Source organism: Anoplopoma fimbria, chromosome 7 (genome assembly GCF_027596085.1).
Source record: "Anoplopoma fimbria isolate UVic2021 breed Golden Eagle Sablefish chromosome 7, Afim_UVic_2022, whole genome shotgun sequence".
Taxonomy (NCBI): domain Eukaryota; kingdom Metazoa; phylum Chordata; class Actinopteri; order Perciformes; family Anoplopomatidae; genus Anoplopoma; species Anoplopoma fimbria.
The window spans coordinates 8,688,225-8,700,686 of NC_072455.1; the positions used below are offsets into that span (position 1 = coordinate 8,688,225).

Below are 12,462 nucleotides of genomic sequence, written 5' to 3' on the forward strand. Positions count from 1 at the left end.
GTCAGTAAAAGAAAAAAGTTACACTGTGTCTTATCCCGACGGCACACTGAAATATTTCCTAATACACCAGTGGTTCAAGTGTTAAACAAGTAAGTTGCTAACAGCACACGGCTAAAAGTTTTCCCACAGAACTCGTGCAGCACTTGTGAATTTTCAGCATAAACGGTAATTAATAAACGGACTATGATGGAACAAATAATTTACATTTGACAAAGATATCCGTCTTAAGACAGAGCCCATCCACCCATGCTAGTATTAAACTTTAGTACGGTTAAATTGATCCAACTGTCAAATTCTTTGAACTTATGTTGACCCATGGACAACAGATATTAAACGCTACATTACAAGGCGAAATGTGCAGCGGTGGGGATGGCTGTGCTGACCATCACAAACACTACAGGACTACAAAGTAGACAGACAGCATACAAAATAGATGTTCCATGATTATTTCCATCTACTTTATTGATCCACATACATTCAACATCAGAGTAACAGAATCATTGTCAAACTGGCAGGCAGACCCTTGTGCAGGCTGACAGGCTAAAGGAGCCGTGTGACCGCAGAGATGTGAGCTAAAGTGACACATAGATAGGAATGGTGTAGTGTTCATCAAGCTACAAGGCAGTGAAGAGTGGAGGCGTGTCGGCTTTAGGGCATGCAAATGTTCTCAAACACAGCTTCCATCTTAAAATGTCATTCTTTTCTAAAGACTTCTGGACTGGTTCTGAAGCTTCAGCAGTCTCAATATTATGTATCATATACCATGTATTGATTTTATATCAATATCGTGATACGAGACTATGTAGTGTCTTTTTTGGATATGGTAATATGGCATACGTGAAATAAAGCATGTGCATTAAAAATAGCACTGTTAATAACTACATATTGCATATTCACAAGTAAGCCAGGTGCGTCTCGAGTTGCACGCGTTGGCATTGAGACATGTGACCACGCGGAGGTCCTCTGCAGCAGAGTGGAAAAAATTATGTGTAAAGCCTTTCCAAGCCACACGGAAGATAAGAGATCCTAATGACACCCCAGCATTCACAGAACGGTTGGCTAATGACATTCATGTGTGTACAAGGCAACAGAACGGTGCAACAAAAAAAATAATACATTAGGAAATGCACATTCCTTGTGTCGACTCTTTTTCTCTCAGTAGATCATTGATAATTTTATCGAAGGCTGTTCAGTGGTCCTTATTCTGAGTTCAAGCCTCTGTTTATACAGGCCTCTGCTCTGCTGTAGCACCCATGAGCAAGGCACCAAATCCCTTTGAGTCTCAGGTTATAATGACCCTCATGTTTTGACTTTCCCGTGGGGCAGAGCAAAAGTAAGTCTCCTCTTGTAGATAGATGTCACTATGTTATCACCGTCATTTAAGGAAGGATAGTTCCTCTGATCAGAGGCTGCATTTAGAAGAAGACTGCAGGGCCTGGGTAGGGTTCCCCGCCACACCAGAAGTCCTCTGGCTGTGGGATTTCCAGCAGCCACGTCTCCTCTCCCTGCTGCACCTCGCCGCTCCTTCCATCCGTCCCCCCCTCTGCCACAGTTTGCAGGACTTTGTAATAGTGACAGTCCCGCCCGTCGTCTGGATTGTACGGAGGCGCCAGAATGTCCAGGAAAGCGGCGGGCCCCTCCACCGTGTCGATCTGGTGGAGGTTATCCTGGAGAGGGGTGAGGAGGCACGGCCCACTGTCCTCAGAGTACTCTGCGACTGAGCTGAGCACGGAGCGTCGCAGGGAGGCCGTCTGGAATGGAGCCAACGGGGGCTCGAAGTGAGGTGGGGCGGCGCCGGCGGTTAGATTGTCTTCCAGCTTGTCAAAACAGCGGAGGCTCAACTTCCCGTAGAGAACCTGAACAAGAGACAGTATACAGTCAGAAGACAATCCTACTGATGACACCAGTACATATGGTCACCGTGGCAATACTTACAATACATTCCTACAGTTTTCTACAAAGTTTATAAAATGACGTTGTTAAAGTTGCATGGATTAGTTACTTCTGGCTGCTACTCTATCAGTTTCATAAGATCAGTATCTGCACAGATCAACAAGTAGCTCAAATCGGTTTTGGCCACAGGCGGACCCCGGATCAAAATTTTGATGTCAGTTCCTACCGATCCCCCATTGTTCATGGACCCTGTAACTATAGTTTCCATGAAATCCTGTGTTCCTAAAATTGAATCATATTTGATTTGCATTAGTTTAAGGAAATGTGGAAATGTATTCAGGAATCTGCACAATTTGAGCATGATAACTGAAATAATCAAAATCAAAATTCAATTGGAGATTGTCATTCTACAAGACATGGCCACAACATTTGATATCAATTCCAGACCCAGTGCAAATTTGCAATAAATGCAATTACCAAAATCATAATTGTTATGAAGTGGGGCTTTTGAACTTCGGGGACACTTGGATGTGAAGGGTGCACATGTGTTTGTAAAGAGGTGGTAACACGCCCTCGCATATTCCATTCAATCTCTTTGATAGAAAAATAAAGGCTAAATGTACTATTTCTAGTTGACTACAAAGGGACATTAAATATGGAGTTTTATAATTTGCCCCAAAACCCAGGGTCAACCCAATATGTTATGATTAATTAAATGTACACTTACAAAACCGATTCAAGTCACGTCTGTGTGTGTGCTGCATTTCCCTAGCATTTCCGTGGCTAGCTGTGGCTAGCCGTGGCTAGCCACAGCTAGCTGCAGAAGTTACTTTTAAACAAAGTAAACGAGTGTTAGCCGGAACACAGAATGGGTTCGGGTTAGCACGACAGACATGAGAGACATGAGAGACCTTCAGCATCCCGTTCATGCCCGGGTGGTCGTGGAGCGGTATGGAGGCGCCGGTCCTCAGCAGGAACACCCCCATGCTGAACGCCTCCGTCTCGCAGATGTGCATGTAGGTGACCGGCGGTCTCTGGAGCCCCGCGGCCCCGGAGCTCGGCTTGGTTTTCGGGAGAGCAAGTTTCAGGTCAGCAGCCCTGACCGCGGTCACTAAGGAGAGAAGTTCACTCTGCTGGTCCGCGGCGAGCACATTGTCCCCGCTGCCCGAAGACGTTAAGCCTTTAAATGTGATGCAGGCTCGCTTTGCTATTTCCTGAATAAGAGGAGTTCTGTTGCCCCGCGGCATGCTGGCAGAGGGAAGGACCGGGCGGTGAGCGGGGTCTCTGGCACTGCTCCGAGGCTCCGACGCGAGGAAAGCTGTGTTCAAAACCCTTCAGTGTCACCAGACGTCCTACGGGGCTGGACAGCCGGCGATCAAAACATACAAAAATACAACTTTAATAAAAAAACAAAATGCAATTCCCGGTCGTAATGCCTACTTTTACCCCGGGATAAGAGCTCCCCTCTAGTCATTTTCCACCGACTCGCCTCCTCGGTCAACGCTCACGGAGCCTGCGCGCGAAACTCAAAGCAACGTGGGATATGTAGTTCTAGCGCAAAATGTAAAAGTAAACTTATTCACGTGAACATGAACAGCGAAGCACTTCATAATCAGATCCTATTTGATAGAAACGCGCGTGTCTTTGTGCAGGATTGGGGACTATACTAACAGACTCAGAACAATACAAAACTAAGTCAGCTTGCATTTTAATCAGACTACATTTCCCAGGTACCCTAGGGATGGTACAGAGTTGCAAAGGGAAAGGCCAGACAGGCCATTGAACTCTCCACAGCCCTCCCCGTCTAACTTAACATCCTGCAGACTTCTCACTATGAGATCTCTTAGTGGTTTTTCGTCAGAGACCAGGAGTTGAGACCATAGATGCCTTGTAGCTTTTTCATTTATTAATTCTGTTAAGATAGAACTGCACATACTGTATCTGTTCTGAACCTTCACGACATACAGAATTAAATTTATAAATCAAATTAATTCAGCTATTAAGTAAAATGAATAAATTAAAAGAAGAATCGATTAACTTAAAAGATGACACTGTCATAAAAGCCCTTTTAAATACATGCTCTATAATTAATGGACTGGTTTCAAAACAACTGCAGAAAGCATACACTTTGAAATTAAACGTAATGCACACAAACTGTGAGAGATCGATTGACATAATTCCCACACAGAACATAATTATCATAGAACAGAGCAGCGTTTGCTTCACAAGGTGCATTCAATCTTTCCATCCGGCTGTCACACCATCTACATGCCATTTTTACATTGTGACATTGTGACACTGTTCAGAGTTAAGAGTTCGTTCAGGTTTTTATTGTTGCAGAAAACACAGAGTTCTGTTTAAACCAAGAGCAATGTGAGAGATAAACAAACATCTCTGTGTTCAGAGCCAATCACACGTCGCATTAAAATACTTGCTGTGATTGGCTGCAAGCAAAACGATACAAATAGTATTTTTATTTTGATCTGGTCACGAAAATAATAATAATAATAATAAATATATATAAAATGATCGATTGAAGGTGTTGTTTGGCCGGAGGGGCTTCAATACTAGTGAGAACTGTGTTATTTCAGATGATATCTTAAACGTATTGAGCAGCAATACCCAGCCCTATGTGCTAAGCACTTATGTGTAACTTTGTGCACCTGCAGCCTTGTTGTACTTGTGTCAGGTGAGATGTGGAACTGGGAGTCAGAGGCATTTATTCTCGAAGGCTTTTTCTTGATCATCTGGGGCTTGGATTGAAATGTAGGTGTTGTATACAGCTTAAAGCTGTACACTTTAAACAGAGAGGCGACACATCTGGAAACGTCCTATGAATCACTTTTGTAATAGTTTATGGGTTACGTTAGCAGGCACAGACAACTGAACTGTTTTTTTCTTTGTAGTCATTCTGTATCTCTTTGTAGCTGCTTTGTGTCTCTTTGTAGTCATTCTGTATCTCTTTGTAGCTGCTTTGTGTCTCTATGTAGTTGCTTTGTGTCTCTTTGTAGTCATTCTATGTCTCTTTGTAGCTGCTTTGTGTCTCTTTGTAGTCATTCTGTATCTCTTTGTAGCTGCTTTGTGTCTCTTGGTAGTCATTATGTGTCTCTTTGAGGGTGTTTAGTGTCTCTTTGTAGTCATTCTGTGTCTCTTTGAGGTTGTTTTGTGTGTCTTTGTAGTCATCTGTGTCTCTTTGAGGTTGTTGCCTCTTTTCATAGTCATTGTGAGTCTCTTTGTGTCTCTCTGAAGCTGTTTTGCATCTATTTGTAGTTGTTTTGTGTCTGTTTGTTGTAGGAATGTGTCTCTTTGAGTGACATTTTGTAGGTGAAGGCCAGGTGGGTTGCCCTGACAGTTTAGTCCTCTGGGCGAGTGCCTGGAAGGCCCGTTCATTAATCCATCCATGTCAGAGCCTCACTGACTTTCAGTCGAGAGAAGCGACAACAATGTCAAATTGCCCTCTATGGAGAAGTCAAAAAGCTGTTGTGACTGTTGTAGTGTCCTCGGCCTGTCACTGCCTTCTGGAGCAGAAGGAAGTGAGTATGGGTAACCCAACAACAAAGCACAGGGCTGAGTAGCCCACATTACAAACACTGTCCAAGCAAACGCGCTTTCCTGATCTCTTGTGTCCGTATGAGTGTGTGTGTGTGTGTGTGTTTGCATGCAGAGCAATTGAACAGTGGCACAGGTTTGAGTACCTCTTTACGAGTGTGTCTTTTTTGTGAGAGTAACTAAGTGCATTTGTGTGCGTGGTGCATTTTGTATGATGATTCTGCATGACGAGTGAGGGAGACACAAAGCAAGCTATATCCTCTTGAGAATTAATGAGGCCAGTTCATTACAGGTTCACAAACACACACACACAAACAAACACACACTTCCGTACGGTTGACACATGCAGTGTCGTTGCTTTAGAAGATGAGACCGCGTTGCTTAGAGACCCGTCATCATTAGATAAAACATGTGGAAAATGATTTTAATCCATTTGAAATCGCAGAGGATCAGACAGACTGGTAGTCTATGAGCTCATTTGTTCAATTTTTTATTCTGCTTTCCAAAGATTGGAGTTTTAGCCCTTAAAAACTTTTCTTAGAGGCACTGGTGTAGACACAGCGATCACCTGAGATAAATCTCGGTGGGTGGAGCTTTAAACGTTTTTAGTAGTAATGTCCGACACCACAAATGAAGTCATTCTGTGTCTCTTTGAGGTTGTTTTGCCTATTTTCATAGTCATTGTGAGTCTCTTTGTGTCTCTCTGAAGCTGTTTTGCATCTATTTGTAGTTGTTTTGCGTCTGTTTGTTGTAGGAATGTGTCTCTTTGAGTGACATTTTGTAGGTGAAGGCCAGGTGGGTATATATGTATAATCATGATTATGATAGACAAATGATTATACCTTTCCTTTTCTGCCCAATTAAAGAGTATAACTCTTCGGCTCGACACACACACACACACACACACACACACACACACACACACACACACACACACACACACACACACACACACACACACACACACACACACACACACACACACACACACACACCATTATTTCATCTCATCACATGATCAAACATAGATTTGACAAGACATGTTATCCAACCTCCTTATTGCATGTCTGTATATGACAAAAGTACTGAAGAAAATTGTAAATTATTCATATAATCAAAAACTTTATATAGACTAACATTGGGAATAAGACATACAGTATGTAACTCACCGGATATACAGTGGGGCAAAAAAGTATTTAGTAAGCCACCAATTGTGCAAGTTCTCCCACTTAAAAAGATGAGAGACGCCTGTAATTTTCATCATAGGTACACTTCAACTATGAGAGAAAGAATCCAGGAAATCACATTGTAGGATTTTTAATGAATTAATTGGTAAATTCCTCGGTAAAATAAGTATTTGGTCACCTACAAACAAGCAAGATTTCTGGCTCTCACAGACCTGTAACTTCTTCTTTAAGAGGCTCCTCTGTCCTCCACTCGTTACCTGTATTAATGGCACCTGTTTGAACTTGTTATCAGTATAAAAGACACCTGTCCACAACCTCAAACAGTCACACTCCAAACTCCACTATGGCCAAGACCAAAGAGCTGTCAAAGGACACCAGAAACAAAATTGTAGACCTGCACCAGGCTGGGAAGACTGAATCTGCAATAGGTAAGCAGCTTGGTGTGAAGAAATCAACTGTGGGAGCAATTATTAGAAAATGGAAGACATACAAGACCACTGATAATCTCCCTCAATCTGGGGCTCCACGCAAGATCTCACCCCGTGGGGCCAAAATGATCACAAGAACGGTGAACAAAAATCCCAGAACCACACGGGGGACCTAGTGAATGACCTGCAGAGAGCTGGGACCAAAGTAACAAAGGCTACCATCAGTAACACACTACGCCGCCAGGGACTCAAATCCTGCAGTGCCAGACGTGTCCCCCTGCTTAAGCCAGTACATGTCCAGGCCCGTCTGAAGTTTGCTAGAGAGCATTTGGATGATCCAGAAGAGGATTGGGAGAATGTCATATGGTCAGATGAAACCAAAATAGAACTTTTTGGTAAAAACTCAACTCGTTGTGTTTGGAGGAGAAAGAATGCCGAGTTGCATCCAAAGAACACCATACCTACTGTGAAGCATGGGGGTGGAAACATCATGCTTTGGGGCTGTTTTTCTGCAAGGGGACCAGGACGACTGATCCGTGTAAAGGAAAGAATGAATGGGGCCATGTATCGTGAGATTTTGAGTGAAAACCTCCTTCCATCAGCAAGGGCATTGAAGATGAAACGTGGCTGGGTCTTTCAGCATGACAATGATCCCAAACACACCGCCCGGGCAACGAAGGAGTGGCTTCGTAAGAAGCATTTCAAGGTCCTGGAGTGGCCTAGCCAGTCTCCAGATCTCAACCCCATAGAAAATCTGTGGAGGGAGTTGAAAGTCCGTGTTGCCCAGCGACAGCCCCAAAACATCACTGCTCTAGAGGAGATCTGCATGGAGGAATGGGCCAAAATACCAGCAACAGTGTGTGAAAAGCTTGTGAAGACTTACAGAAAACGTTTGACCTCTGTCATTGCCAACAAAGGGTATATAACAAAGTATTGAGATGAACTTTTGTTATTGACCAAATACTTATTTTCCACCATAATTTGCAAATATATTCTTTAAAAATCAGACAATGTGATTTTCAGGAATTTTGTTTCTCATTTTGTCTCTCATAGTTTAGGTATACCTATGATGAAAATTACAGGCCTCTCTCATCTTTTTAAGTGGGAGAACTTGCACAATTGGTGGCTGACTAAATACTTTTTTGCCCCACTGTATATATATATATATATATATATATATATATATATATATATATATATTAGTTAAATCAACTTCCCAGTATGAACACATGAATAGCTCTTATTTTAATCATTAGGTGCTAAAAGTTGTAAAATACACAATAGCCGAGTTAGTTTCCCTGCCCTGTTCATGTGAATGGGCCTGAGAACCAGGTTGGACCGGAGGCGGGGTTGAAGGAAACGCTAGTACCCTTGCTCTAAGGGCCCTGTGGATACGGAACATCGGTGGATGATCCGGGTATTTTCTTCTGAATTCTATACTCGGAGGTCAAAATTTCTTTGCTTCATGCGCCTCTGAGCAACTTTCAGAATTTATTTTATTAATGGGGAGCTGCCTCCAGCGCTGTATCCAGTTCTCTTTATACATCCATGATATATACGCCCCTGTGTATGAGGCAAAATGGAAGGAGGTGCAGAGTGTATGCAAGGGTATCTTGGTACAAACAATGATTGGGGATTACAAACGAGTGATGACTTATCAGGACCACTTGAGCCACTTTATGAATTTTGCCTCTCACACCTGATTTTATGTTATAAAGCAATTAAATCTATTGACTCAGTTAAGAAACTGAGATGGTTTGCATATGATACACAATTCAAACCAAATTGTACAGATTCAAGATGGCCGAATTAAAGTGCTTATTGCTTACTGTAACACATGGGAGAAGGACAAATTTCTAAAAGTGAGGAAAAAACAGAGCCTAATGGAATTGTACAATTAACTGCAAAGGGTAAAATAACTACCACAAACTAAATTAAAGAGCGATGAGAAAAAGGAGTAAATGATAAAATAACCAGTTAAACATGTAAAACTACCCTTTGTAGTCCATGCACTGCCGTGAAAAGTATTTTTCATAACTCCTTAAATTACAACAAATCTTATATCTACAGATCATATATGTTGGAGAAAATGTGTGGCAAATGATAGGGCAAAAACACCATCACTTTGTTTTGGAGCTGCCCTCAGCTGACTCAGCGGTTTTGGTAAAAGTATTTGATGAATCATGCAACAGATTCTTAGGCTGAAGATCCCATTGACATTGGTGTTATTTTTTGGCGATGGGCCAGAAGGAGTAACAGGAAATGACAAAATGGACAATATATTTGTTGGAATAAGGAACGTGCTTAGTGGTTTGCCTCTCTCATCCTCACTGCTTTAAATAAAATTTACATTTCTTTGACAATCATGGAAAACTAAATGCAAATTATGAAGTGCCGTATAAAACAAACCCTGACAATAATCCATGTGAATATCTGCTATCTGGATATTATGAATGTTATAATGCCACGCAATGACAATTAATATGGCCAATGAACCCACATGTGGCTGAGTTTGAACAAAAGCATTATATTACAAACATAAAATAAGCGTGAATGGGACCTACATAGAAGCAAGCTAACTTTAGGTTGAATCAACGTTTTATAGATTAAAAATAAAACTGACAAATATTATAGATCCTTTTAAAGTCGACGTCGTCAAAAATGTGCCTGTGCATGTTGGCAACTAAAGTGGCGTTTCGCCCCAGCCATCTAGACTAGTTAGCAAGCTTTAAACATTCAATTTAAACCATCACCAGCATCATGATGTCTGGTTGTTCGGTTGTCAGAATCGATATTCCAACAGCGGACTCAAGTTCTACAGAATTTTCGACAGGATCACAACCGTTTCAGAGCAACAGGTGTTTTAGTTTAGCAAATGACCGTGTTAACTGGTGACTTTCAGGCATATGCGTCATGGTTGCTCGTTGTAGTACTTCAAAGCATCTAGTGCCTTTGATGCTCATAATTTCTATTTGGTGTAAGGTTACGTGCTAGGTTTTCGGTCCACTAACATACTAATACTAGTGTATTCTACCCACGCACTAACAGCACACGGATCTGGAAAGTCCGTTTGTTAAGGTTGCATTTGTGATCTTCGGTGGTCATTATCCACCAGAGCTTGACAAGCTATTGCACTCCACAGTACTTCTGTCACCAAACTGGGTGAGCTCATTTATGAACGTCATCATTGTTTGCAAACTGTAAAAGGGTCTATATAAGTATATTGATAGCAGGAGGCAGAGCAAAATGAGTTCAACCTAATGCAGCACAACACCATTGTCTAGGGGTTGGTAGATCAGTGACTCACTGGTCACCAGCCCAACGGTGCTCAAGATGGCCAATGGACAAAGACATTATCAATGAACCCCACAACAGATTAAAGGCTTAATCAAACTTTTTGGATGAGTATTTTGTCTGACCAAACGCCACACTTTCCACACATTTCTCACTCCCAACTCTTGAAATACTGACGTTTGGTCAGTGGCTCTACACTTCAAACTATGAGTTTTGGTTGTGTCAGGGGGTCTTTTACGTGTTAAGTTTCCGCTCGTCACATGCATAGTTCCTTTTCAAATAAATTTCAGTGTTCACAGGGAGTGTACAGTTTTTGCCTGCATGCAGTGTTTTTCAAAATAATCTTTCAACGTAGGTTTACTTAGTTTTAGGTTTACTTTGTTAGGTCACGGCAACACAACTACTTGGTTAAGCTTGGGAAAATATTAAAAATAAGGTTTAAAAATAAGACCGTTTGACACTTAAAATAAGTAGTTATGTTACTCAACAAAAGTAAATTACATAAACAATGTTCTCCTGAGTAAAGGTTCTGTGTTTCTCACTCTTTACACTACATCAGTTGCTCTAACAATGGGTTTACATTGGACTCTGGAGTCTGGTGCTTCTCATAAAGACACTTGAGTATGCCTCGTTCGTTGGTATCAGACTTTGATAGGCACCGACCAAGCGTCAGTATTTGACGAGTCGGGAGTGAAAGCGACTTGTCTTAAGATACGCAGCAGTCCTGACTTTGCTTGAGCTGATTTGCTGAAAGGGCATCTCGCCATCTTGAGTTTAAGTTGCATAAAACAATATTGAATTATGCGTTCACTGAGGACAAAGTTGCAAAGACCCCTGTTTGTCAGAGATTGTATTTGCATTTACTGCCGCTCCTCGGAACATAAAGCCGACATTATTCCCTGGCTGTTTAAAATGTGCATGACTGACATTGCAGAGAAGTCAAGCAAGCTTCGCCATGCTGTCCTCAGAGCTGCAGCCAAGGAACTATGAATGGAACAAGTGATTCTCCGGCTGTCCATAATTTGCATAGCAATATACGAACACATACACACACAGATATGTTTGATTCACATTTGGCGAACGCACATACAATTTTTATATGTGTACAGTCAGGTGGAAGCACAGGTGCATACGTGCACAATCATCCAGGTATGCACAAATGTATAGGTGTGACTGGACAAGCATTTGCTCACGCACACACAAACACTTTCAGCAATATTCATGCACACACATTCCTCTGTCCCCTGGAATCAGCATATTGAAACAATGAGACAATGATAACAGCTGCTTATGGATCACTTAGCGCGACCAGTCAACGTGGCCTTTGTGTTCAGTCAATACGCCGCCTGTTCTCTGTCATCAGAGTTGTCATTATTTTGCAGTGTGTTCCACGGCTGAGAACATGAGGAGTCTTTTATTTGTTGCCCCTCTGTGGCCTCGTTGAATCAGGCCATGGTTGAGAATGAAGCCAACTCTGTTGTCCATCAAAGAACGCTAACAACCCGCGCCAAAGATGAAAATTCATCAGCTTGCAGGAAAAAAAAAAGTCTGCATAACTTGAGTGGAAGCAGCAGGAGACAACGCAATGCTAATGTTTGTTCTTTCCATCAAGAAGCAGCTTTCTTCAGATAGAGGTTTTCTGGGGGTTTTGTTGGTCCATCAGTGGACTGTGGGCTTACACAACCATGCAAAAATGTAAATGTTTGTTCTCTTCACATTGTATAGAAAGGTGTTCTTGGTGGGCTGTAGATGCAAGCACTTTTTGCGTTCGTCATAATATATAATTTACTGTATATTTCCATGTCAATCAGTTTTTATTCATGAGAAAGGCCTCTTAAAGCTCCCACATACTTACTAGATATTACTAGATTCTATTGGCTTCTGTCAGTGTGTACATAAACCGACTCACTCTTTTAACCATACCCTCGACCTTGTTCTGGTTTATGGTATTGAAGTAGAAAATGTAATTGTCTCTCAACAGAACTCTCTTTTATCGGACCATTTTCTAATAACCTTTGAATTTGTTCTACCAGAGTGTACGCCATTAGGCAAAAGTTTCTACACTAGATGTCTATCTGATAGTGCTGTAGCTAAATTTAAAGAAGCAATTT

At 41.8% G+C, this 12,462-nt stretch overlaps 1 protein-coding gene across 1 annotated transcript; it reads right to left on the bottom strand.

The window, feature by feature from the left end:
- Positions 1–441: 441 nt before the first annotated feature.
- Positions 442–3,394, bottom strand: adoa (2-aminoethanethiol (cysteamine) dioxygenase a). The gene is made up of 2 exons (XM_054601562.1): positions 2,805–3,394; positions 442–1,856 (listed from the first exon to the last, which is right to left on the bottom strand). The coding sequence occupies exons 1-2, from the start codon at positions 3,138–3,140 to the stop codon at positions 1,416–1,418; spliced, it is 777 nt and encodes a 258-aa protein (XP_054457537.1). The 5' UTR covers positions 3,141–3,394; the 3' UTR covers positions 442–1,415.
- Positions 3,395–12,462: the final 9,068 nt, after the last annotated feature.